This window comes from Perognathus longimembris, chromosome 17 (genome assembly GCF_023159225.1).
Source record: "Perognathus longimembris pacificus isolate PPM17 chromosome 17, ASM2315922v1, whole genome shotgun sequence".
NCBI lineage: Eukaryota > Metazoa > Chordata > Mammalia > Rodentia > Heteromyidae > Perognathus > Perognathus longimembris.
This window is the reverse complement of record NC_063177.1, coordinates 11,486,040-11,513,555: the sequence shown is the minus strand read 5'-3', so window position 1 is coordinate 11,513,555 and position 27,516 is coordinate 11,486,040. Positions and strand designations below refer to the sequence as shown.

Genomic DNA, 27,516 nt, shown 5'->3' with positions numbered 1-27,516 from the left:
ACTAAAGGAAATGTACTTGTTACCCAACTTGTGTTAATTGTTATTTTAAAGGTGATGTATAGAGGGATTTCAAAGTTAAAAAAAAGTTGAGAGGTCAAGCCCCAATACCAGCACCAAAAAAAAAAAAAAAAAAAGATTCCTGAATCTTATCCATACCTACTGAATCAAAATCCTGAAAATCCTGAAAGAAGAACTTAGTCATCTGTATTACAAAAGCTTCCTGGTTAATTTTTATCCCCTTCTGAGTTATAGATTATAATAGAAAAATTCAAATTGGGTATCAGAACTTGAGCTCAAAACTGTTTTATTTTTCTTTCTCAGCCTTTTTTCACTGCTTATTCCACTTCTACAAATCAGGCAATCTGCCACAGTTCTCTGCTTCAATTCCAGTCAAGTTCATAAATGAAAATGGGTGTGAAGATGGTACTATGACTATTATATAATTTTCTTGTGTATCTGTCTACCTCAATCTCCTGACTGGCTAGGATTATAGGCAAAAGCCACTGGAACCCAGATAAGGTTTAATTAAAAAAACAAAAACACATGGTGCAGGGCTAGTGGTAGAGTCGTTGCCTCGCATACATGAAGCCCTGAGTTCAATTCCTCAGTACCACATATATAGAAAAAGCCAGAAGTGGCGCTGTGGATCAAGTGGTAGAAGGCTACCCTTGAGCAAAAAGAAACCAGGGACAGTTCTCAGGTCCTGAGTTCAAGACCCAAGACTGGCAAAAAACAAAAATGGTGCCTGGCACATATCTATGGAACAAATATTGCTGAAGCAATAAAAAGAAATTTGGCATAATGAAAGTATTTACATTTCCCCCAACTTAATGTGTAAATATACTACATATCTATTGAAATCCCACTTGGAATTCTGGGGTTTTCTGAGGGGTAGTTCTGGGGCTTGAACTCAGGTTGGTTGAGCAAAAACTCTATAGGAGAGCAACTAGGCCCTGAGTTCAAGTCCCCAAACCAACAAACACACAGAGAGACAAAGAGACAGAGAGAAAGCTTTGTTAGTCTGTAGTTTTATAAACATCCAGTGAATAAGGACTACCTCACTCCTCTATCTTGGGAGATATCATAATTTAGCGAATAGGGAATAAAACATCAGATATCTGCAACATATCAAAGTAAATGTCAAAGATTCTGACACATTGCTCAGGTCTAAAAAGGTTTCCCCACCTCAAAGTTGCCATAAATCATTTTAAGCACTAAATCTTTCCTATTACCTTGGGCACCTTTTCGCCTCTTCTTTCATACTGATTTCGTTGTTGAATTTTCTCAGCAATTTCTTGGGCGATTTGACAAGTGGTATCATATGTGGAGAGCCTGCATCAGAGTCATGTAGAGAGAAGATGTTTGAGGTTCTTTAAAGGAATTTCTGAGTGGTCCAAGTTTTTAATTCCAGTGACATGTTCAAAAAGGCAGGGAGAAAAATAAAGAGAAGCATAATCACACAACACATTACTACGTGGTACTTCCTGTGTGCCAGGTACAATTCAGAATACATCATTTCTGACAAGTCACTTAATCTACATGACAACGCCTTAAGGTGGGCATCACTACCTCCATGTAGACACAAGCAAACCTGGCACAAAGAGGCAGCACTTACCTGAGAAACTAAACTGGTCACCCCACAACTTGGGTTCTAAGCCACCTATGCCTGACAAAGCATGTGTTCCTTTGCAAAACACTCAGAAACCATCCCCCTGGAGGCCTGAACCGTATTAAGCACTGGGGTCCAGGTATAAACATATAAAAGATAAAACACTTAGATAGGGTGGCCAAGAGGAGCCAACCTTGGGCTGAGTACTAGGTTATAGCAGAAGACTCAGAAAACACTGGAGAACAAGCAAAAAAGAAGGGAGAACAACCCATGTGACCCACTGTGCCAACAAGAGATCATGGGGGACACACAGAGAGCTGGGGGACAGCTCATATGGGAGGGGTAAGTAGAAGTTACTTTTTTTTTTTTTTTTTTGGCCAGTCCTAGGCCGTGAACTCAAGGCCTGAGCATTGTCCCTGGCTTCTTTTTTGCTCAAGGCTAGCACTCTGCCACTTGAGCCACAGCGCCACTTCTGGCCATTTTCTGTATACGTGGTGCTGAGGAATCAAACCCAGAGCCTCATGTATAGGAGGCAAGCACTCTTGCCACTAGGCCATATTCCCAGCCCCAAGAAGTTACTTTCTGCACAGCCTGGAATAACAGTCTCAGGAGGTTAGACTTATGGGAGAATTTGAGATCCACCTGTTTGTTGGGGGTTTTGTTGTTTGCTGAAGAGGACACCTGTAACACATTAAGATCTTGTAGAGGTCACATGGCTCAGACAAACGCCTAAGTGCCTTGCCCCTAATCCATTTCTCATTTTAGATCTAAAACAAAAGAAAAAAAAACTGGCTCACTGGGCACCAGTGGCTCACACACCTGTAATCCCAGCTACTCAGAAGGCTGTGATTATGAGGACTGTAGTTTGAAGCCAGCCAGGACAGTAAGACTCTTATCTCCAATTAACCACACACATATAAAAAAAAAAAAAGCCAAAAGTAGAGCTGTGACTCAGTGGTAGAGTGTTAGCCTAGAGCACAAAAGTACACACACACACACACACACACACACACACACACACACACACACACACCCTCTCTCTCTCCCTGGCCAGCCCAAGCACTTGAAGTAAATTAATATGGGGTTTAGGGGTTTACCCTAGCTGCAATCTATAACAAAGTTTGGGAATCAATGCCTAAAGATAACAGGCAATGTCATCAAGGCTCTAACACACAGGTGTCTAATGTACTGAAATATAAATAGCAATGGGAGAAATCAACAAAATAGAAGCAGGCAGCCAAGAGATTTTTCTCAGACTATTTTACACGCATTCACCAATACTTACCATCTGCAAGGTGTTAGACTAAAAGGGCCTGTCCTATAGTAGAAATAGCAAAAAAGAAATGGCAGAGATGTTGTATTCCAAAAACCAATAGAGATTAAGGAATAATCTGCAATGAGGGGTAAAGAAAAAGCAAATGGTTTGTTTTTAGACCCAAGTGACTAAGACAATAATGATGCCACACATGTACTGACAGAAGAACTAGAAAAGGGACAAGTTTCCAAACCATGAGCTGGGACTCTGTTCTCCCAGAAAAACACTGACTACATAAAGTCAAAATATGTGCAATATTTACTCATAAGTAAATATACCTGGAAAAGTGGGGTGGGAGGCAAGTGCAAAACAAGGGCAGAACATCAATAATTATAGAACCTGGGTGATGAACATGAAGGGCTCATTTTAGTATTCTACTTCACAGACCTTTCACCTATGATTTAAAAAATTAAATAAAGGGGGGGAAGTGAAGAGGAGGGAGATGCGGGGGGGGGGGGGAATGAGGGAGGAGGTAACAAGTTGGATAAGAAATATACTTGCCTTACATATGAAACTGTAACCCCTCTGTACTTCATTTTGACAATAAAGAAAAAAATTAAATAAACATATCACTGGAAGGGTGGCATAAGTGATAGAGCACCTACCTAACATGAAGCTTTGAGTACAAACTCCACTATGGCCAAATAAACAAAAAAAATGCTACCAACATATTTTAAAAATCCAAGCAGAATATAAAACTATTGAAGCTTAGGACATTTTCCGGAATTAACAAATAAAGGTACTCCCCGAGCAAAGCTAACTTTAGCAAAGAGCTAGTACAGACAGGTACATAGCTGCTACTTCTATTAATCAGTGAGCTTACCACTTGCATTGAAAGAGCAGCAACTGCTCCACTCCATTTGTAAACGTTAGGATCCAAAGCAAGGGATCATCATCAATCTCATTTTCAGGAGCAAAAAGTCAAATGTATAAGAAAATCTGTTTTCCTATGCTTTTTAAAGTCCTATTCCACATTCCTTTTTGTGATAATATCTCATAGAAGTGTCACATAGGAATAAAAACAGTTGACTCAAAAGGCAAGATTTTACTTCCACAAAAAGCCATGCTACTAACAAGAAACCAAGTAAGCAAGAGAGCTTGGTGGGCATTTCACTCGGATTTTATCACTCACTGGGATTTTATCACCAATGAATTACTACATTTTGTTCTGATTGGCCAGAACTTAGATTCCCAATCTTACAAGATTGGCTATGGTCAGAACTTAGATTCACAATCTTGTGTGATTGGCTAGTTTGAATGGGGTTAAAAGTTTATATGACCAACCAACCAAAACTAGGACACATGGCCAAAATCTGTGGGAAAACAATTCTCTATCACCTGAGCCATGTCTTCAGCATGTAGAAAAAAACCATTCTAACAGAATTTGGCTCAACTAAAGTAGCTTCTGGTAAGGTGGCAACACTTAAGCAACCATTTTGACAGGAAAGATTCTCTTATAACTTTCGACCTTCCTAACCAGTGTCTCCCACTATGTTGCTTTTTACCTGTCACATAGAAAGCCACTTAGTCCAACAATTGAAAGTAACAGAAAAAGGTGCTTTTTCAGTGTTCGCTGTGGGGGGGGGGCAGGGGAAAAGCTTTTTTTTGTCCTTTTTTAAAAATTTAATTTATTTATTAATTGAACACAAATTTTTTGACAAGGTGTTGTGCAAAAATGGTACAGTTACATAGTAGGGTAGTGTGTACATTTGTGGTATCTTACGCCCTGTTTTTCTTTCCCTTCTCTAGGTCAGGTAGACATATATACAATACACAATGTATCAAGAACATATACAGTAGCCACGTGGCCAAGCCCAAGAAAATTCGCCTAGGTCTTTAAATGTAATGTCGATATTAGACAATATGTCGACAGTAGTCTTATATGAACGTACACACATAGCTTTTGAGCTATTGTATTCCACTGAGAGGTCAATTTTTTACCTTTATTTGTTGAGTAGTTGTTTGGTTTTAGTTACATGCTGTTGGGTCGCTGCCCCAATCCTGTGGGAAATACCATTTGACAAGCAGTTTTTGGTTTCACAGACCTGGTCTCTACTGTCTCTCCGTCTCCCTTTCTTTTTTTTTTTTTTTTTTTTGGCCAGTCCTGGGCCTTGGACTCAGGGCCTGAGCACTGTCCCTGGCTTCTTCCCGCTCAAGGCTAGCACTCTGCCACTTGAGCCACAGCGCCGCTTCTGGCCGTTTTCTGTATATGTGGTGCTGGGGAATCGAACCTAGGGCCTCGTGTATCCGAGGCAGGCACTCTTGCCACTAGGCTATATCCCCAGCCCCGTCTCCCTTTCTTAACAGTCATATATCAGGGAGATCATGCCCCTTTGTTTTCTGTGTTCTAGGCTTGTCTCGCTCAACATTATTTGTTCGAGTTCTGACCATTTCCCTGCGAATAACAATATTTCACCATTCCTAATTGCTATGTAGTATTCCATTGTGTATAGGTACCATATTTTTTGGACCCATTCATCTGTGGAGGGGCATCTGGGTTGTTTCCATATTTTGGCTATTGTGAATTGTGCCGCGATAAACATGGAAGTACAAATGTATTTTTGATATCTTGGGGCTTGCTGTTTAGGATAGATGCCTAGGAGTGGTATGGCTGGGTCATAGGGTAGGTCTATATTGAGCTTTTTGAGAAACCTCCATACTGTTCTCCAAAGTGGTTGTACTAATTTTCACTCCCACCAACAATGGAGAAGGGTTCCTCTGGGGGAAAAGCTTTTTACGTTCTGCTTCATGGGTAAACAGAGGGACTTAGCTTCCAGGAAGTCAGGAAGTAGCAACTAAACAAAGTGTACTAAGGGCCTTAAAAAAAATCATACCAGGGGCTGGGGATATAGCCTAGTGGCAAGAGTGCCTGCCTCGGTAAACCCGAGGCCCTAGGTTCGATTCCCCACACCACATATACAGAAAACGGCCAGAAGCGGCGCTGTGGCTCAAGTGGCAGAGTGCTAGCCTTGAGCGGGAAGAAGCCAGGGACAGTGCTTAGGCCCCTGAGTCCAAGGCACAGGACTGGCAAAAAAAAAAAATCATACCAGCCAGGTATCAGTGGTTCACACCTGTAGTCCTTGAAGTGGAGCTGTAGATCAAATGGCACAGCACCAGCCTTAAGCAAAAAAGGCTCAGAGGTAGTGCCTAGGACTTGAGTTTAAACCGTAGGACCAGCATGCATGCATGCATGCATGCATGCATACATACATACATATACATACATACATACACACACACACCCGCACACACGCACAGTCATCTACAAATGGGAAAAATGCTACTTATTTTCTTCTCTGCAAACACAGTATTCTCCAAATACCACACGTGTATGCAAATGCTAAAAACCACAAATGGGAGTAGTAATACTAAGTTCAAGCAACAGATAACTTAGATCTCAAGGTAACTCTCAACTTCGATACTGGGATCCACGTTGTATGCGACTTAAACAAGGATAAACTGCACTGGGGGCAAAACCAGCCTAAGACATCAACTCCAAGGGGAACCTGGTGGAGCACAAGGTTCCAAGTTATTCAACAGGAAGGTCAAGTTGGCTGGATACAGCACAGTGCTCCTCGGGGCCGGGAACCTGAATGAAAGGACCCACCCCGGGCAGCGGTCGCTCTCCGGCAAAAGCTCCTGAGAGTCGTCCGTGACAGAGGGCAGGGGGCAGGGTCGAGGGCTGAAGGGCACACACGTCCGTCACTTCACTTCCCCGACTTCGACAAGTTTCCGGACGGGCCCACGGCACCTGCGTGCAGCTGGGGACTGACGCGCCGGTGACCCTGAGCTGCGGACCTCGAGTTTTACCGGAGTCCAGAGAAGCCAGGCCCCACCGGGCGCGCGGGTAGGGTGGGCGAGAAATGCCCCCGGGCCTCGGCCCCTGAGGGAAATGCCGGGACGCGGCTCGGCTTCCCGTCTGGGCGGCGGGACGCGGCGGAGGGCTCCACCGCGGAAGGGCCGCTCCGCCCCTCTCCACGCCTCCCAAGGCCGCGGAGCCCCCACGCCGCACCGCCGCCCGTCCTAGACGGGTCCGACCTTCCCGCGGGCCCCTCCGCACCCCGCTGCCGCCCTAGCCCGGCGCTCACCAGGGGTCCGGTGCCATCCCGCAGCCTCCGTCCGCCCGCCGCCCGCCGCCCGGACGCTTCCTGCTCGCCGCAGCTGACTACGGCGGCCCGCGCCGCTCAATCCCCGCCGGCCGCGCCCCGCGCAACCCAGAGTCCGGAACTGGCCTTGGCGGACTGAAACGTGCACTGGGGCGATGAAAACCCAACAAATGAAAATAAAATAAAATAAATAAGGTAGCTCTCCCCCGGCCATTTCCACCGAGACACGAGTTGCGGGGGCCCGTGGAAAGCAGAAGTGCTGAGCCGAATCTAAGCTCCAAAACCTCTGCGTTGGTGGGAACGCCGCACAAAACTTCCCCGTGACAGCTCCCCGCGTCCCCAAAACAGCGAAACAACACGGGATCGCGGCGAGGGCTGCACACAGTGTAAAATGTACGGAAACTCACTGTGAGTGAATTTGCAATAGGTAAGCCATATCTCAATAAAGCTTAAAAAATCTTTTTAAAATCGTTTGACCCGGCTTCAAACAAACGTCCCTTACAGTGCATGCTATTTTATACGGCTATCTACCCAATAAAAGCGATCTCCAAGTTATATTTTTAATCGCATTAGTTGCTTAATTATATAGTTAAAAACTCAGAATTTACAGTGGGGAAAGGGAAAATTGTTCTGTGCATATAATGTCCGACTCCCTCACACATGCCTATAGAATAATAGAAGTAAAGGAGAAACACACTTAGAGAAGGGGGAGGAGAAAGAAAAATGGGAAGAAAAAAGAAAAGGCAAACAGGAAAGAGAGCGAGAGAAGGAAAGAAAACAGAACCGTGCCTGGGTTTGCAGGCTTGGATTCCGTCCCCCTTTCCTCCCCTCCCCGCTTCCCTCCTTCCCCGCCCCCCCCCCCCACCCCCGCCTTGCCGCCGAGGAGAACCTGGCACGCATGCGCGCGCGTTGCCATAACGACCAAGAGACGCGGCACTGGCTGCCTGTGGAAAGAGAATGAGTTGAATCTCACCGAAATGGATACTCAAACTTCGCCTGAGACTGATTTGGCTGAGCTGGAACTTGAGGCTGTGATCGGCTTCAATGGTGAGACCCCACGCGCCCATGGGCCGGGTGGGGGAGGACTCCCAAGGACGGGCACTGCGTGCAGGGACAGGCACACACAACCCGAGGACGCCTGAGAGTCAGTGCGGGACAGTGACCGGAGCCTGGAGCAGAGGCAAGCCCGGGGGACCGCAGCCTCCGTGCCTTAGCATCTCCGAGGGCTTCCATTCCAGTGAGCAAGAGTGACTGAGACCTTCTCCCATGCGGACAGCCCTCCTTAGCTCCGAGCCTCACAGTGCCCTCAACCACCTCTGCTTGGGTAATCACCAAAGGCTGGCTGTGTGGGCCACCCTGGGCAGTTTTCCTCAATACATGTTTTTGTTTTTGTTTTTGTTTTGCCAGTCCTGGGGCTTGAACTCAGGGCTTGGACACTGTCCCTGAGCTTTTTTTGCTCAAGGCTAGCACGCTACCACTTGAGCCACTGCGCCATTTCCGGCTTTTTCTGTTTATGTGGTACTGAGGAATTGAACCCAGGGCTTCATGCATGCAAGGCGAGCACTCTGCCACTAAGTCACATTCCCAGCCCCCTCAATACATTTATTTATTAAGGTCTGTTGTACAATTAAATACTATATAACGCAAAAGACAAACGAGATAGATCTAAGTGAAACAGGAAAGGATGCTTAAAGATACATTAAGGGTAAAATACAATTTGTCAAATTGTATATGGTTTGTATATTATAAAGTGTGTGTGTGTGTGTGTGTGTGTGTGTGTGTGTGTGTGTAGGGGGAGAGAGGAGGAGACTGAACAGCCGTGAGTGACTACATACAGAGATCACACCTAGATACTCAGGAGGCTGAGATCTGAGGATCACAGTTGGAAACCAGCCTACACAGGAAAGTCCATCAGATTCTCATCTCCAATTAATCACAGAAAAAGCCAGAAGTGGCACTGTGGCTCAAGTGAGCAAAAGGAGCTTAAGGACAGAGCCATGCCCAGAGTTCAAGGCCCAGAACTGGCAAAAATAAAACAGAGTATCACTTAATATACAAAGAACTTCTACAGAGCAATAAAAAAAACATGAACTTACTAATAGAAAAAAATGGACAAAGGAATAGAAATGGGCAATTTATGATGAAGAAAATTAGAAACCCAGTTAACCCATGATGTTCTTCACAAGTAATGAGTGAAATGCATGGGTTTTCTTTTCCTAAAATGTCATCCCCACCATAATGGCTAATATTAGACATCGGTGATGAAATTCAATGAAGAAACTGCTTGCTGGGGCAGTGAATAGCTTTGGAAGACAGTGTTCTATACTAATGATAACTTGAATACATAACTACATACTGTATGCATCATATACACAGAAGTGCCCTGGGTTCTCTGGGAGCAGCTAGCCCACTTCCAAGTTCTATAACCTGCCCAATGGAAAGACATATACAGGTGTATATGTCTTCAAAGCTCTAGTCTTTGTCTTTAATAGTTAGAATTGTTAATTACAAAAAAAAAAAGAAAAGTTAGGCTGGGGATATGGCCTAGTGGCAAGAGTGCTTGCCTCATATACATGAAGCCCTGGGTTCAATTCCCCAGCACCACATATACAGAAAACGGCCAGAAGTGGCGCTGGGGCTCAAGTGACGAGTGCTAGCCTTGAGCAAAAAGAAGCCAGGGACAGTGATCAGTCCCTGAGTCCAAGCCCCAGGACTGGCCAAAAAAAAAAAAAAAAAAAAGTCGGGGCTGGGAATGTGGCTTAATGGCAGAGTGCTTGCCTTGCATACATGAAGTCCTGGGTTCTATTCCTCAGCACATTACAGAAAAAGCCAGAAATGGCACTGTGGCTCAAGTGGTAGAGTGCTAGCCTTGAGCAAAAAGAACCAGGGACAGTACTAAGGCCTAAGTTCAAGCCACAGAACTGGAAAAAAAAGAAAGAAAAAGAAAAGTCAACTCTGGATAAATGTTGCTAGAAGAAAGAAGAAAGAGGAGAAGAGAAAGAGGAAAAGGAGGAGGGGGAGTTATTTCATAGAAGGAATACAGGTAGCTCATAGAAGAGCAGAAAATCATACTTAAAAAGAGTGCAGTCCTAATAAGCTGAACTAACGAACACTTCTTTCACTTGAGCTATGTAGATAGCACAGCTTCCCATTTTTTCTGTGATTAATAGGAGATAAAAAGCTCATGGGCTTTCCTGTTCAGTCTGGCTTCAAACTGTGATCCTCAGATCTCAGCCTCCTGAGGCTTGGATTGCAGGCATAAGCCACTAGTGCCTGCCTAAGTGATACTCTTTTGTCTTATGGATATTACAGACATCTTTTCCTGGTTAAGTTTTTCTTTTTCATTTTGTCTTCTGTAAGACACACACACAAACACATACACACACGTGCATGCGCACACGCGTGCATACATGTTAGTAGTAGGTCTTGAATTCAGGGCCTGGGCATTGTCCCTTAGCACAAGGCTAGTTCTCTACCACAAAAGCCACAGCCTTTTTGTTGTTATTGTTGTTAATCGGAGATAAGAGTCTTATGGACTTTCCTGCCCTGGCTGACTTCAAACCTCGGTCCTGAGATTCAGCCTTTTGAATAGGTAGGATTACAAGCAGCTGGATTTTTATTACAACTTAATTGAGTTTTTGCACATGGTTATAAAAAAGTCATTTCCTATATCTGTGTAAATAGTCTTGAGTTTTTTGTTCACATTTAGGCCTTTTATACACTTGGAAGGCATTCTTGATGTGTGGTGTGAAATAGAGACCTAATTTTATTTTTCCATATGGATAACCATATGAATTTTTATAAGGGTCTTGCATTAGGAAAAATATATATTTAGTAAGAGTAGGTTTTTCTAAGAGCCATACACTTTAGTCTTGTAAGCAGTTACTTCTTAAAAAGAAAATCCCACAATTACAATGAAAGGAAGCATTTCTTCAATAACTGCATTCAGTCATTTGAATAAAAGTGTGTGTTCGGCTATCAAACTCACATAATGTCCAAGACATTTCCAGAGGGAATGAAATATGGGAGAAATCAGAATACTGGGGAACATTATGTGAAGTGAAACAAGTTAGCACACACACACACACACACACACACACACACACACACACACACACACACACACCCCAAAGGCATGTTTTCTCACATGTGGAAGAGAAAAGTTGACCTTTGGGGATCAACTTTTGGTCTTTCTCCTTCACACCCTTGAAGGGTATGGAGAAGAAAGGAATGGAGAATGCTTAACAGATACAGGAGTGTGCCAAAATAGGAGGAGTAGCTTTTAATGCTCTACAGCTTAGATTGTATAGCTTATCTATGGTTGACAACAACAGTGAATTTTATTTTGATTGTACCAGAGTTTGAACTCAGAGTCTTGTGCTTGCTAGGTAAGCACTCTACTACTTGAGCTATGACCCCCAGCCCTTTTCTGCTTTGGTTATTTTTGAAACTGGGTCTCACTTCTTTCCTTGGGGCAGCCTGGACTACTCTCCTCCTATTTATGCTTCCAACCATAGTTGAGATGACAGGCATAAGCCATTGCACCCAGATGTTTCCATTCAGGTAGTGGAGTCTTATGAACTTTTCTCCTGGAGTGACCTCAAACCATGATCCTTCTGAGCTCTACCTCCTGAGTAGCTAGTATTACAGGTATAACTCACTATGCCAGGCTTTTGACTGTATAAAGAAATGATACATGTCTAATGTTACACTAATCTGATCACTACATGTATATCAAAATATCACACTGTACTTACTCTGTGGGTGTTGGCTGTTTTCATAGAAAAAGAAATAGCAAAATACACTTAAAATACCCAGTTATAAATATAGCAAGAAGTGTGTAAGATCTGCATGAAGAAAAGTCGGATATGTTGTTAGGGAATCATAAAAGAGTACTTCGGTGATAAATATTTCTTGTTTTCAGAATGGAGGCATAATATATTGTTACGAAGTTATTGTTCCTTAAATTATGTTGTATGATTAATGCCATATCACTAAAAATACAATAATTACTGTTTAAAGTAGCCAATCTGGCTCTAAAGTTTATAATTGTAAAGTAAACATGAAGAGTAACCACAATTTTTCTAATCTAAGATGAGTAACTATAGCTAATAGTTATTTCATGTTTAAACATTGCAAAGTTTTGTCATTGTTGTGGTGATTCTTGGCACACATTTGGAGGATGGACATAAGGAATGAGATCCCATTGTGACTGCTCCCAATCTCCTCCAGGGCACCCAGTGGTCATTTAGAACTACCACAGAATTAAAAATTCCCATCCAGACTGAGCACAGTGCCTCACACTTATAATCCTAGCTGCTTGGGAGGCTCACATCAGGAAGATCATAGCTCAAGACCAGTCCAGGCAAAAATAAAGTTCACAAGATCCTCTCTCAGCCAATTGCTGGACATGCTGGTATAGACCCATCATCCCAACTATACAGGAGGCTAAGATCGGGAGGATTGGAGTTCCAGGCCAGCCCTGGCAATGAAAATCTGTGAAGCTCTGTCTCAGTGGAAGAAGATGAACACAGTGGTGCATGTCTGCTGTCACAGCTACATTGGAAAGTGTAAATAGGATAGTAATCCAGGCATGGGCCTAGGCAAAAAGTAAAGACCCTGTCTCAAAATAACCAGTGGGAAGAAGGTCTGGAGTAGGGTCTCAGAGGAAGAACAACTGCTGAGAAGTGCAAGCTCCCAAAAGTGCCAAAGAAAAATTTGGTTTGAATCATATTGACATATACTTGATAAAAGATTATAGAATCCAGGCATGGTGACACATAACTGTAATACTAGCTATAGAGGAGGCAGAAATCAGGAGGATTGTGGTTTAAGATCAATTCAGGCAAAAAGTTAATGAGACTCCTAAACTAACAAGCTACAGGCAGTGGCACACCCACAAGTCCTACTACATGGAAGACTCAGGTAGGAGGATTGTGGTCTGATGCTAGCTCTAGGATAGACCCTATCCAAAAATAACTAAAAGGAGCAGAAAGTGTGGCTCAAGTGGAGTTATTGGTCCTGCTAGTTTAGCATAAGGCCCTGAGTTCAAAAGGCTTGAGCCTTTAGTGCCATAGAAAGTGTACAAACTTAAAATATACAACTTGATATTTTGTATACATTGTGAAATTACTTACACCATCAATATAATGAACGAACACATCTGCCTTGCAAAGTTACTATTGCTTTTGTATGTGTGATAGGAATGCCAAAGGTCAATTCTCTTACCTAGTATATAATGCAGTATTATTAATTGTGCCTCATCTGTATAGTAGGTGTCCAGGACTTAGCATCTTGGGTAGCTAACCTTTGTTATCCCTCACCAGCATCGCTGATTTTCCTCATCTGCACTCTGACGATCACCATTCTGCTCTGCTTCTATGAGTATGGGACATTTTTAGTTCCTTCAGGAGGGAGATTATGCAGTATTGTCTTCCTGTCCTGGTTCATTTCCTTGGTCTCATTTTCTAAAGGGTCATTTAAAAATAGGCTAAGGATGTTGGGTGCTAGTGGTTCATGCCTGTAGCTATTCAGGAAGTTCAACTCTCCTAGTTTGAAGCCACCCCGGGAAGGAAAGTTGACAAGACTCTTATCTCCAATTAACTACCAAAAAAGCTGAATGTGGCCAGGCACCAGTGGCACAAGACTATAATCCTAGCTACTCAGGAGGCTGAGATCTGAAGGTTGTGGTTTGAAGGTAGCTGGGGCAGTTAAGTCCATGAGACTCTTAATTCCAATTAACCACCAGAAAACCAGAAGTGGTTCTGTGGCTCAAAGTGGTAGAGTGGTAGCCTTGAACAAAAGAGCTCAGAGACAGAGCCCAAGCCTGGAGTTCAAGCCCCATGACTGACCAAAGGAAAAAAAAGCTGAATGTGGGGCTGTGGCTCAAGTGGTAGAGTACCAGCCTTGAGCAATAACTTCAAGGATAGCACCCAGGCCTTGAGTTCAAGCCTCAGGACTGGCAAAGGGAGGAGGAAAAGGAAGAGGAAGAGGGGGTGAAGAACTAAGGACTCTGAAAAGATATTTCTGAAAAAGATATACAAATGGCTAGCATATATATAATATATATACTTAAAAAAGTGCACAACACCGCTGATCATTAGATAAATGCAAATCAAAACCACAATGAATTATCACCTTCCATCTGTTAGAATGACTATCACCAAACAGACAAAAGATAGCAAGTTATTGATGAGAATGAGGAAATGTGATGTGATTAGAATTCCTGCTGTTGGTGGGAATAAGTTGTTATAGCCATTATAGAAAGCATTATAGAAAACAATGAAAAAAAGTAAAAACAACCCCTATATGATCCAGAAACACCATTTATGCATATAAACACAAAGGAAATGAATTCAGAACCTTGAAGAGAAACTGATTACACTCTCATATTCATCACAGTGTCATTCACAATAGCCAAAATATAGAAACAGCCTAAGTATTCATAATCAAAGAAATGGATAAAGAAAATGGCTCTCTCTCTTTCCCTCTCCCTCTCCCTTTCTCTCTCTCACTCTCTCTCCTCTCTCTCTCTCTCTCTCACACACACACACACACACACAGGACACAGGCACACACCACACACATAAGAGTAATAGTGTTCAGCCTTAAAAACAGAAGGGTAGCTACTCGGAAGGCTAGGATCTGAGGATCCTAGTTCAAAGCTTGCCAAGGCAGAAAGTCTATGAGGTTCTTACCTCCAATTAACCAGCAAAGAAAAATAAACAAACAAACCCAGAAATGGAGGTGTGGCACAAGTGGTAGAGCACTAGGCTTGAGAAGAAAAAGCCAAAGGAGAACAGAAAGTCCTGAGTACAAGCCCCAGTACCAGCACAAAATAATAATGAAAAGCAAAACAAAGCAGCGACAACAATAAAAAGAAGAGTGAGCCTGTAGGAGATTGTGCTAAGTGACAAGCCAAAGTTTTGTGTTCACAGAATGACCATAGGGCTGCAGATGGGCTCCGTCTCCTTCTCTGCCTTTCTGTCTCCCAAACAAGCTGCCCATTCTAAAGCTCTCACATTTTTTAGGATTAGGAAGATTGGCCCTTGGAACTTTCCTGTCCAAATAGAGCTTCCTGAACCAGCATCAGCATCCCTCAGGGGCTTGTGGGAGGCACAGAATCTGAACACCACCCCAGACCTCAGATCAGAATCTGTATTTGACCAAGATCCCTTGGGGAGTAATACACATCCAAGCTGGACAAATGATGTACAGTGCCTGCCTTCTTGTCCAGGGAATAAAAACTAAAATTATCTGTTACTCCATATTTATTTTAATTGAATTTATTTCAGGTGGGGGGGGCATGGGTGTGTGTAACTTGAACTTAGAGCCTGGAACTTAGCTTTTTTGCTTAAGTCTGGCACTGCTACCACTTGAGCCACAAGTCTACTTCTGGCGTTTCTGAGGAGTAGTTTATCAGAGACAAGAATCTCATGGACTTTCCCGTCCCAGGGTGGCTTTGAACTGTGATCCGCAGATCTAGGCCAGAAATTCTGAGTAGCTAGGATTACAGGCCATGAGTCACCAGAGCCTGGTTTATGACTTTTTAAAATCTCTCTTTTAGGACATGTTCCCGTAGGTCTCAAATGCCATCCTGACCAGGAGCATCTGATTTACCCTCTGGGCTGCACTGTCCTCATCCAGGCCATTAATACCAATGAGCAGAAATTCCTCCATGGCCATGGCAACAACGTTTCTTGTGTGACCATCTCCAAGAGTGGAGATTACATTGCTTCTGGACAAGTCACTTTCATGGGCTTCAAGGTAAATGGAGTGAACATAGTTCATTATAAATTTCTTTTCAGATGCCTTCCCAGGAGACCAGTGGCACCCCAAGTCCCTAGCTTGGAGGCTATTGTGCTTTTACCACTGCCATCCCCTTCTTTGATTTCTAAGTTATTTCCATTCTACAGGCTGCTGGTGAGGAATCAGCTAATTTTTTAATACTATATTGCAGCTTTGGACTGGTAATATCTAAGAATAAAAGACCCTATTTGAAACTGCTTCTATTTTGTTGCTGTTTGTCATGTTTATAATATATAGGGGGAGCTACTATTTTGGAGCTAGTATTCTGATTATATGAAAGTTTATCAGCCATCTGAACATGTATTCTGTGTGTGTGCACATGTGTGTGTGCATGCATACATGCACACATGTGCATGTGCCAGTACTGAGACTTGAACTCAGGGCCTACATGCTGTTCTGAGCTTTTATTGCTCAAGGATAGTGCTGTATTACTCGAGCCACAGCTCCATTTCTGGCTTTTTTTTTTTTCCCTGATAAATTGGAGACAAGAGTCTTAGGGACTTTTCTTCCTGGGTTGTCTTGGATCCTTAGATTCCAGCCTCCTGAGTAGCTAGGATTATAGATGTACGCCACCAGCACCTTGTCTGACAGTATAGTCTTGTTCCCAGGCAGATATTATCCTGTGGGATTATAAAAAGAAGGAGCTGATGGCTCGGCTGTCCCTTCACAAAGGCAAAATCGAAGCTCTCGCCTTTTCACCCAATGAGCTGTACTTAGTATCACTCGGAGGCCCAGATGACGGAAGGTATGGAACTAAACTTATTTAGTGTATTTCAAGAAGTGTCAGCTATCCTGTCCTCTCTAATGTCCTCTATTTGCCTGGACCTATTTGAGTGTGCCGTATATGAAGTGCTTATGAGAAAAGTACCACAAATAAGTGTCAGCTTGGTAATCTCTCTGCTCTTACTGATGCCTAGAGCCACTGCTGTGTCTGATTTGATTGGCTTGGACTCTAGGACTTATAAAAGTTTCCCAGGTGATTCTCACCTATAGCTAAATTTGAGAACCGTCGTTTTAAAAGAAAGACATGCTGATGAAGCCAATGATGGTTATTCTCAAGGACAACGGCTGTGTTTCTAGAGCACTTGCTGTGGGACAACAATGATCAGAGCATGATCACACACAGGTCATGTCCTTTAAGCCACACAGCCACTCCTTTAGGAGGAAGAGGTTGATATCTAAAGGTGATTGAGGAGCTCAAGTCACCAGCTGGTGACAGAGCTTGGTGACATACCTTGGCAGTTTAATTCCACAAGTGACATTTTTAAACTTGCCTTGTCAAGACATAAATGTTGACCTTGAGGGACTCAAGATTGGTAAGCTGAGAACACAAACAAATGAATTGAAAGCAAAGTATATGGAACACATTATAGAAGCTAGTTGCCATTAGCTCACACCTAGAATCTTAGCTGCTTTGGAGACAGGCTAATTTCTGAGAATAACAGTTCAAAGCCAGCCTAATCAGAAAAGTCCACAAGACACTTATCTCTAAAAACTAGCAAAGAAAAGCTAGACTGGAGGCTGACTCAAGTAATAGAGTAAGTACTAGCTTTGAATGAAAAAGCAGATTAAGAGAAGCTCTGAATTCAAGACCTGGTACCCACATCTCCTCCCTGCCCAAAACAAACAAATAAAACTCCCAAATTATAGGTAGGTGTGATTGTGCATGGTTGTACTCTCAGCACTTAGAATGGATTGTGAACTAGTGAGACCTTGCCTCAAAATGACTAAACAAAAGGACTACATTAGGAAAAAAAAATCCAACACTACAGTGAAGTATATATTTCTAATATAGATATTAAGAAAACACATTCTATTGAAGAAAAAAATAGTACCTGAAGTTTGTGTAGAATTTTTAAATTATTGCCATTAGTTTTTGTTTTTGTTTTTGTTTTTGTGTTTTTTGGCCAGTCCTGGGCCTTGGACTCAGGGCCTGAGCACTGTCCCTAGCCTCTTCTTGCTCAAGGCTAGCACTCTGCCACTTGAGCCACAGCGCCCCCTCTGGCCGTTTTCCATATATGTGGTGCTGGGGAATCGAACTGAGAGCTTCATGTGTAGGAGGCAAGCACTCTTGCCACTAGGCCATACTCCCAGCCCGTGCCATTAGTTTTTGTTAGTACCAGGGTTTGAACTCAGGGCCTCATACTCAGGGCTTAGCTTACTTGCTTGACTGTCACTCTGACTCTTACTTATCCAGGCCTGTAGGCTGGTTTTATTTTTTCTTATTTATTGTCAAAGTGATGTACAGAGAGGTTACAATTTCATACATTAGGCATTGGATACATTTCTTGTACTGTTTGTTACCTCCTCCCTCATAGGTTGGATTTTTGTGCCTCTCCCTCAGTCTCTTCTCCCCTCCTTGAGCACTTAATCAAGGAAAACTCTTACAAGAGACAAATGGATGTTAAACTTTCATGTTTACACATTATAATCATCTTTATTTTAGCAGCAGATTTGACTGACAGGCTCACTGATGTCTAACCTCTTAATTGTTTCCCTTCAAAGCTTAAAAACAAACAAACAAAAAACATTTGACTTCCAATACCAGTATGCTTGAAGAGATGGACGTAGGAGGTGCACCAGTATAATTTTTGTTCCCTTGTTAGTAGCTCGTTTTGTGTTGTTCTTTTCTTCTGGAGCCACTGATATAGTTGTTGATTATTTTGAAAGCCTGAATTTCCTTGTTTTGTTTTCTTCTTGTCTTGGCAGTGTAGTGGTATGGAGCATAGCCAAGAAAGATGCCATCTGTGGCAGCCCGGCAGCTGGCCTCAACGTTGGAAATGCCACCACCATGATCTTCTCCAGGTGCCGAGATGAAATGTTCGTTACTGCTGGAAAGTACGTTCCAGTTGTCAGTCAGAAGTCATGGACGATCTAGCTGTTTGCCTGTCCAGAAAACACAGTTATACCAGTTTGGGGACACATACCTGTAGTCCTGGACCAATACTTTATTTACATCACCATTTTCATAATGTTTGTAGTCATTCAAACATTTAGGCATTGTTCAATAAGGTTCTCGGAAAATGTTGTGAGCCCTACTGAAAAGATTCTGCAAAGATCTACTGAACTCAGATTCCTTTTTTGTTACTGAAAACATGTGAGTCCCAGTCTGGGCTCCTAAGGTATTTGTATGGTTTGCACAGATTCACTGACGGCTTGGAATTTCTCACCACCTGCTCTTGACTTAGGTCATGAAATGCCATTTTACAAATCAACTGTGCCAGGAAATTCAAATATATATATATATATATATATATATATATATATATATATATTAGTCATTTTTTTTGGAGCTTGAACTCAGGGCCTGAGCACTGTCCCTGGCTTCTTTTTGCTCAAGGCTAGCACTCTGCCACTTGAGCCACAGTGCCACTTCTGGCCTTTTCTATATATGTTGTGCTGAGGAATCGAACCCAGGGCTTCATGTATACAAGGCAAGCACTCTTACCACTAGGCCATATTCCCAGCCCAGAAATTCAAATATTTAAATGATTAACCATATGACATGATTTCTGGCAGGGTCAGCTTCAACCAGCTCATGGTGATCAAGCTGAACCTCAGAACAGAGGCCTATATCTAACAGAATAAATAAACATACAGACTGTCAATTAGAGCCCTGTTTGGAGTTTGAGGAGAAGGTTACACACACATAAAAGACCAAAAAAAATCTTTGTTTTATATTACATACAGGTTCAAATATGACAGCTTTGAAAATATAAGGTCACATACTTTTTTTTGGTGCTAGTACTAGGGCTTGAATCCAGAGCCTCTCACTCTTTCTTGGCTTTAGTCCGCTTAAAACTGGTGCTCTACCATATGGTTAATTAGAGATAAAAATCTCATGGACTTTTCTTCCAGGGTTGGCTTTGAACAGAAATCCTTAGATTTCAGCCTTCTGAGTAGCTAGGATTACAGGTATAAGCCACCAGCACCTGGCAAGAATTAGCTGAAATCCTGGTAATGTTTATCTTGATATTTTTATACAATTACCAACCAGACATTTTGTCCTGTGTGAGGTACTTCATTTAACTTTGAACTGCTGAGTCTCCTTTCTCCTTCCTTTAAAACAAGACTCTCTGACAAGATACTTCCCTTGAAAAGTTTTCCACACAACTCAGTACCTTAACTTTTTCCTCCTAACAAGCTTCCCTTACTTCCCCCTCCCACCCAGGCTTCAGGAACTCTGTTCCTGTAAGTGTGGCCCTTCAGATTCCACAAGAATGAGATCATTCAGTGTTTGTATTTCCATACCAGGCTTGTCTTCTACTTAGCCTACTCCTCCATGTTCATCCATGTGGTCACCAATGACAGGATTTCCTTCCTTCTTAAAGCTGAAGAATATTCTTTTGCACACACACACACACACATATCTCCCGTGTGTGCGTGTGTATGTGTGTGTATGGTGTATGTCTGTGTGTGCTGATACTAGAGCTTGATCAAGGCCTGGGTGCTGTCCTTTAGCTTTTTTTACTTAAGGCTGGAGCTCTTTTTGGTAGTTAATTGGAGATAGGAGTCTCATGAACTTTGCTGCCTGGGCTGGCTTCAAACCTTGATCCTCAGTCCTCAGATTCCTGAGCAGGTAGGCTTACAGGCCTGAGACACTAGCAGCAGCTATGCTACATTTTCTTTATTTATCTACTGATGGACACTCAGATTGTATATCTCATGATGACTACAGTTGCTGTATCAGATTGTATATCTCGTGATGACTACAGTTGATGTATGTGCCATATATACAATATATAATATATAAAACAGTAAATACTAGATTCTAAGCACTCTTACCACCAAAAGAGAAGTATATGTGGTAATGTATATGTTTAGCACCTGGACTTAGACCTCTCACAATGTTAACATCTATCAAAAATATACATTAAATGTATAGATATAGTCTGTACTTGCCAGAAAGTAGGTGGACAAGAATGAAAGTTAATGAATCTTGGTTTGCTCTGCATTTGTTTCCTTGATTCTATATGTTTCTTCTTGGTTCTATGTGCAGAGTACACACCTCAAGGTAGACAGCTGAGTGTGAATTCCTGCTTTGCATCATCTCATTAGGAGAATAAGGATCATACAAACCTGCCTTATGGTTGTCATGCAGATTTGGTGAAAGATCCTAAATAGAACAATAGGCCATAAAAATACCCTTTGAAAATTGGTTCTTTTTCTTCTAACTTCTCCTTGATGAAGTAATTAAGTGATAAAGTGATCATTAAATAAATATCCACTTAATTGTGATTTTTCCTTATAGTGGGACAATTCGAGTGTGGGAACTGGATCTCCCAAATAGAAAAATCCGGCCAACAGAGTGCCAGACAGGACAGATGAAAAGAATAGTGATGAGTATTTCCGTAAGTGTCCCTTTAAGTATCATGTGAAGTAACTATTAGGTATGTTAACAGTTCTGATGGGGGAGGGCATGCATGTGTGGGTATATGGAATGTGGACGACAAGATCCAGATGGCACGGACTTTATTTCTCAGATTCTCTTCGGGGTGGAGGAGAAGCTGCTTCAGGTCCTATATCAACTGGGACCTGAACTTGTCACCAGACACCCAAACCCTGCCTCACCCAGAGGGAAGTGGTATAGACAGGTGGCATTCAGACACCATGATACATCTCTATGTCACCAATGTTGATTATACTACCAGAAATAAGGTTCTGATAGTAAAATTCACTGTTGAAATGTGGTCTCTCCCTCTCACAAAGAGAAATGGTTAATGTTTTTAATGTGGACTTGTATGTTCATACGTATAACTCCATTCTCCATGGATTTATTCCTCTTATTTAACTCATAGTCTTTTTATGAATATAGACTTTGGGAACTATGAAGTGAAGCAAATTATAGCCTCTTTGTGTGTGTGTGTGTGTGTATGTGTGTGTGTGTGCACACGCATGCACAATGTGTGCACACTAGTTCTGGGACTTGAACTCAAGGCTTGGGCACTGTCCCTGAACGTTTTTGCTCAAGGCTAACACTTGAACCACAGCTCTACTTCCTTTTGGAGGTTAATTGGAGATAAGAGTCTTACAGACTTTCCTTCCCAGGCTGGCTTCAAACCATGATCCTCAGATCTAGGCCTCCTGAGTAGCTAGGATTATGGGCATGAGCTACCAGCACTTGACTATAGCCTCTTTGTTTTTTTTGTTTTGTTTTGTTTTTGGCCAGTCTTGGGGCTTGGACTCAGGGCCTGAGCACTGTCCCTGGCTTCTTTTTTGCTCAAGGCTAGCACTCTGCCACTTGAGACACAGCGCCACTTCTGGCCATTTTCTGTATATGTGGTGCTGGGGAATCGAACCCAGGGCCTCATGTATATGAGGCAGGCACTCTTGCCTCTAGGCCATATCCCCAGCCCCGACTATAGCCTCTTTGAAGGAGCACACCTTCATCCTAGGAGCACTAGGTGTCTTGGGTGGGCACTAGGTAGGTTGTGCATGCCATTATCAGACCTAAATAGATGTCAAGTGAGATACACATGTCAATTGGAAACTAGTATTTCTTCCAGGTTTATATTTGGCCCAGATACTGCTCCTTCAGAGCTGTTTGTTACTGTCTTTGAGACTGGGGAGACCTAGCTATGAGCATCTTTGTTAGTCCTCACAGGGATTCAAAGGACTCTTATCCTCTCTCTGATCAGGTTTCTGTTTCTTTCTTCCCAGATGGCAGATGATGACAGCTTTTTCTACGTTGGCACTACAACTGGAGATGTTCTAAAAATGAATCCCAAGACCAAACTGCTGGCAGACACTGGGCCTAAGAAGGACAAGTACAGTTTGGTAAGTGGAGACCCTCAGAATATCCTCTGCCCTCCACCAGCAGCACAGACTTTTCATTAAGAAAAAGTAGAGGGGCTGGAAATATGGCCTAGTGGCAAGAGTGCTTGCCTCATACACATGAAGCCCTGGGTTCAATTCCCCAGAACCACATATATAGAAAACAGCCAGAAGTGGTGCTGTGGTTCAAGTGGCAGAGTGCTATCCTTGAGCAAAAAGAAGCCAGGGAGAGTGCTCAGGCCCTGAGTCCAAGGCCCAGGACTGGCAAAAAAAAAAAAAAAAAAAAGAAAAAGTAGAGACACTGAGTACTATGGCTCATATCTGTAATCCTAGCTACTCAGGAAGCTGAGATCTGAGGCCTGAACTTTAAAAGCCAGCCAAGGAAGCTGAGTTGTGAGACTCTTATCTCTAACCAGCAAAAAGCTAGAAATGGAATGGTAGCTCAAATGATAGAGAATATTCCTTGAGTAAAAAAAAGCCAGGCAAAACTACCCCAATACTGGCATAAAAAAACAACAACCAAAAAAGAGTGTAGAAGCCAGGTAGGTGTCAGTGGCTCATCCTGTCATCCTATCTACTCAGGAGGCTGAGATTTGAGGAACACAGTTTGAAGCCAGTCTGGGCAGGAAAATCTGTGAAACTCTTATCTCCAGTTAACCACCAGAAAACTAGAAGTGGCCTTGAGCTGAAGAGCTCAGGGACAGTACCCAGGACCAGAGTTCAAGCTCCACAACTGACAAAAAAAAAAAAAAGCCAGAAGTGGAGTTGAGGTTCAAGTGGCAGAACACTAGCCTTTAGTACAAAAGGACAGCAAGCATTCACCCAAGCCCTGAGTTCCATCTCCAGGACTGGCATGTGTGTGTACGCGCATGCACACACACACACACCACACACACACACACACACACACACACACACACACACCCTGGGGAAAAAAAGTGCCACAAATGAGTGATGTTCCCAAGGCTACATCTGCCTTTGCAAAGGGTTCTGGCTACTTCCCCAAGCTGGCATCTCTGGCTATTTCCCAGGCAATACCATTGCTGGGTATCCTTAGACACAGACTCAGCACTTTACCTGCTTTTACCTCTTCAAAGGACAAGAGCCATTGCTTTAGGATTTGGATCTATATTGGTCTCAGACCAGTAGAGGTGTGCCCTTTGAGCTACAAGACTATATCTACATATATGGTCTTATAGATCATACATATACATATACATGCATGTATATGTATATGTGCATATACTTTGTTTCTACTGTAATAATAAGATCTTGTGTTTTAGCCTCAACAGACCTAAGTCATAATGAGACCTAAAAATAGTCAACTCTTCATATTTGAAAAATTTCTAATAACTCTCATTTAAATCCAGTTAATAATGTTGAATTTAAACCAAAATAAAATGCTTACCATCAAACAATGACTTTATACAATAAGTGCTACTATTCCCAACACCCCAGAAAATCTCAGGAGCTGTTTCTACTAAACTCTGAATTTGAAAGTTTGTGCTAAGTTCTGATCCTGTCTACTTCACATTGGATAACAGAACAGATGGTTCTATCTCCTTCCTTAACAGATATCCTCAAGAAACTTTGAAATATAGCACTGTGCTCTTGGGGAAATGTCAGAATTTTCCTAATCATATGATAATTTAATATTCATGCTTTTAGCTTGAATACAAGATCTGTATGAAGAAACCACAAAATTCTAGTGAAAGAAATAAAAGAAGAATAGATAGCTGGTGTGGCAGTTCAAGCCTATAATTCTAGATACTTATTGGGTCTGGAGAATAGTGGTTCTAGGCATTCCCAAGCCAAAAAAAATAAAGCCCATGAGATTCTATCTCAATGGTGTGTGGTGGCATTTATCTGTCATCCCAGCTACAACAGGAAGCATTATATAGGAGGACTGTGATCTGTCTGTGTGCCTGGGTGCTGGAGGGCAGGGGGAATCTAAACTGTAGCTCAAAAAGAACCAGTACACCTAGACATTGGTGGTTCATGCCTAGAATGCTAGCTACTTGGGAAGCTTAAATCTAGAGGATTGGAGTTGGAAGCCAGCCCGAGCAGAAAAATCTGAGCGACTCCATCTCAAACTAACTAGCAAAACTCCAGAATGGAGTTGTGATTCAAATGGTAAGAGTACAAGCCTTGAGCAAGAAAGGTGAGTGAGAATGAGCAAGAGTACTGAGTTCATTTCTTGGTACCAGCACAGACACACACACACACACACACACACACACACACACACACACACACAAATAACCTGTGCAAAAAAGGGCTTGAGAAGTAGCTCAGTGGAAGAGCCCTAGCAAATGTGAGGCCCTAAGTTCAAACCACAGTACTGTCAAATAAAAGAAAAAACATGGAAAGATAGTACACGTTTATCTACAGGAAGACTCAATTTTGTCAAGATGTCATTGCTTTTGTGTGGATTCATAAATCCAATGTAATGTGACCAGAATTCCAACAAGTTATTTTGAGTGTATTGATAAACTGTAAAGTTTATAAAGAGAGGTAAAAGATCTGGAATAGTTAACACCACCTTAAGAATAAAGTTGGAGGACTGACACTACACTACTAACTTCAAGAGTCCCACAAAGGCACAGTGAAGACAGTCTTTCATCAAATAATGCAGGAACAAGCGAATCTCTACATGCAAAAACAAAACGAAGCCCCCCAAATCTAGGCTTTACATCCTTCATGAAAATTAACACAAAAGGAATCACAAACCTAAAATAAGAACCCTAAAAGATAACACGAGAAAAATCTAGATGACCCAAGGTTTAATGATCTCTTCATCATCATCATTATCATTATTTTGGTACTTGGCTTTGACCTTAGTCTTCAAGCTTGCTAGGCAGACTTTCTACTATTTACATTATGCCTCTGTCACCTTCTATTTTTTCCCCTTTTGTTGTTTTTGAAATAGAGTCTCTCTTTTTACCTGTGCTAACCTGGACCACAATCATCCTATTTATGATTCCCATTGTTCCTAGGATGACAGTCATACAACACCACACCCAGCTTTTTCTGTTGAGATGGAATCTTGTGAAGTTTTTTGCTCAAGTTGGCCTGGCACTACAAGTCTCCCCATCTCAAGCTGGGATTCAAGGCATGCCTCATTGCACCCAGCTGTTGGTTGAGATGAGGGCCTGAGATCTTTTTGTCTGAGCTGGCCTCAAACTACAACCTCTCAATCTCAGCCTTGCAGGTAGCTAGGATTCCAGGCATGAGCCACTGGCCTCCAGGTACTGATCACATTTTAGATATAACATCTAAGGCATAATCCATGAGAAAAAAATTCCTAATTTCATTGAAATTAGACAAAAAGAATGGAAAGTCAAACTACAGAATGGGAGAAAGTATTTGCAAAAAGACATATCTGATAACACATATAATTCTGGCCCCTTCCTTTCCTCAGTTTCTCTTTAGACATAATGGGATGCCTCCTGAATCAGAACCAGCAAAATTCAACTTAGAGATAACTTGAAAGGATGGATGTGTTTTATAATATTCAAACCAGATTAAGACACACATCTGTCAAGTCATTAGCTATATGACTGTTGACTGATTTAAACTAAACGATCAAGCCCACTGGGCAAAATGTTAACAAGGCCTCAATTTAACAAGCTGGGTACTTGTGTCTTAGCGGTGAGGGAAGTATAGGTAAGAGAATGATATCTAATGTCAACCCACGCAAAAAGTGCAAGACCCAAGCTGGGTGCCAGTGGCTCACGCCTGTAACCCTAGCTACTTGGGAGGCTGAGATCTGAGGATCAAGGTTCAAAGTCAGCCCAGGAAGAAAGTCCACAATGAGACTCATCTCCAATTAACCACCAGAAAACTACAAGTGATGCTGTGGGTCAAAGTGATAGAGCACTAGCCTTGAACAGAAGAGTTCAGGGACAGCGCCCAGGGCCTGAGTTCAAGTCCCACAACTGACAAAAAGTGTGAGAGCCAGTCTGAAATAAAGAGCTGGAAAAAGAGCTGCAAGTGTGGCTCCAGTGGTAGAGCAATTGCCTAGCAAGGATAAGACCCTGAGTTCAAACCCCAGTATTGCAAATTGGAGAACAACTAAAACAAAATATTGCAGGTGATTCTTAAGAAAGAAAGATGATGAAGCATGTCTGCTTTTTGCACGACTAGGACGGCTACTTCCTAACACATACTCCCATTGTTAGCATTGAATCCGCAAGCTCTACCATAGCCAATACCTTCATAAACTTCATCAAGCCACATGTGTAAGAGTCATATGGCCTGGGCCATGCTCACTGTGTCACGTGTTACCTTCATTCTCTTTGTGTGCATGTGTGTTGGTATGTGATACTGGGATTTGAATTCAGGGCCTTACACTTACTAGGTAGGTGCTCTACCACTTAAGTCATGCCCTCAGACCTTTTTGCTTTATTTTTTAAAAAAAATAGGTTCTTGACTTATGCCCAGGGCTGGTTTCAGGTCATAGTCCTCCTACCTATACCTCCTATATAGCTGGAATTACAGGAATGTACTACTGCATCAATTCTTAATGATGAGACCATTTGGCCTTTCTCATAGTGCTGTTTTTCCTGTTTAGGGAGTGACGGTTATCAGATGCCTGCAGATGGGTGGTTTGTTGCTGGGCTCTGGAGCTGGATTGCTGGTCTTTTGTAAAAGCCCCAGCTATAAACCCATCAGGTATGTTCTGGGCCCAACAGGGTTGGGAGAGTAAAAGACCTACTACAGGGAGGTCCACTTAAAGCCACCAACTAAAATGGTATTAGCAGAGTCATATATGGTTAAAGAAGTTCACCTCGCTATTAAAATGAGTAGTTGCAATCATAATAGAGAATGGTTTCTTTGCCAATGATACAGTTTATGTGATTTAAAGTCATCTAGTACAACCCAGAGAAACACTGCCCTTTAAT

At 42.4% G+C, this 27,516-nt stretch overlaps 2 protein-coding genes across 3 annotated transcripts in view; one reads left to right on the top strand and one right to left on the bottom strand.

Annotated features, from left to right (window-relative positions):
- Positions 1 to 7,142, bottom strand: part of Stx8 (syntaxin 8) — a 257,324-nt gene extending 250,182 nt beyond the window's left edge. The window contains exons 1-2 of the mRNA XM_048365223.1: positions 7,013 to 7,142; positions 1,233 to 1,332 (exon numbers count right to left, since the gene is read on the bottom strand). Coding sequence (XP_048221180.1) covers positions 1,233 to 1,332; positions 7,013 to 7,029 — 117 coding nt within the window. The 5' untranslated portion in view covers positions 7,030 to 7,142. The remainder of the gene's footprint in view (positions 1 to 1,232; positions 1,333 to 7,012) is intronic.
- An 851-nt stretch (positions 7,143 to 7,993) lies between these two features.
- The window catches only part of Cfap52 (cilia and flagella associated protein 52), a 34,400-nt gene continuing 14,877 nt past the window's right edge, over positions 7,994 to 27,516 (top strand). The window contains exons 1-7 of one of the 2 annotated variants that reach the window (XM_048365856.1): positions 7,994 to 8,077; positions 15,597 to 15,796; positions 16,447 to 16,583; positions 18,548 to 18,676; positions 21,090 to 21,189; positions 22,499 to 22,615; positions 27,186 to 27,286. In XM_048365856.1, the coding sequence (XP_048221813.1) occupies positions 8,008 to 8,077; positions 15,597 to 15,796; positions 16,447 to 16,583; positions 18,548 to 18,676; positions 21,090 to 21,189; positions 22,499 to 22,615; positions 27,186 to 27,286 (854 nt within the window). In that variant the 5' untranslated portion in view covers positions 7,994 to 8,007. The remainder of the gene's footprint in view (positions 8,078 to 15,596; positions 15,797 to 16,446; positions 16,584 to 18,547; positions 18,677 to 21,089; positions 21,190 to 22,498; positions 22,616 to 27,185; positions 27,287 to 27,516) is intronic. The other variant, XM_048365857.1, reaches the window with a different exon arrangement.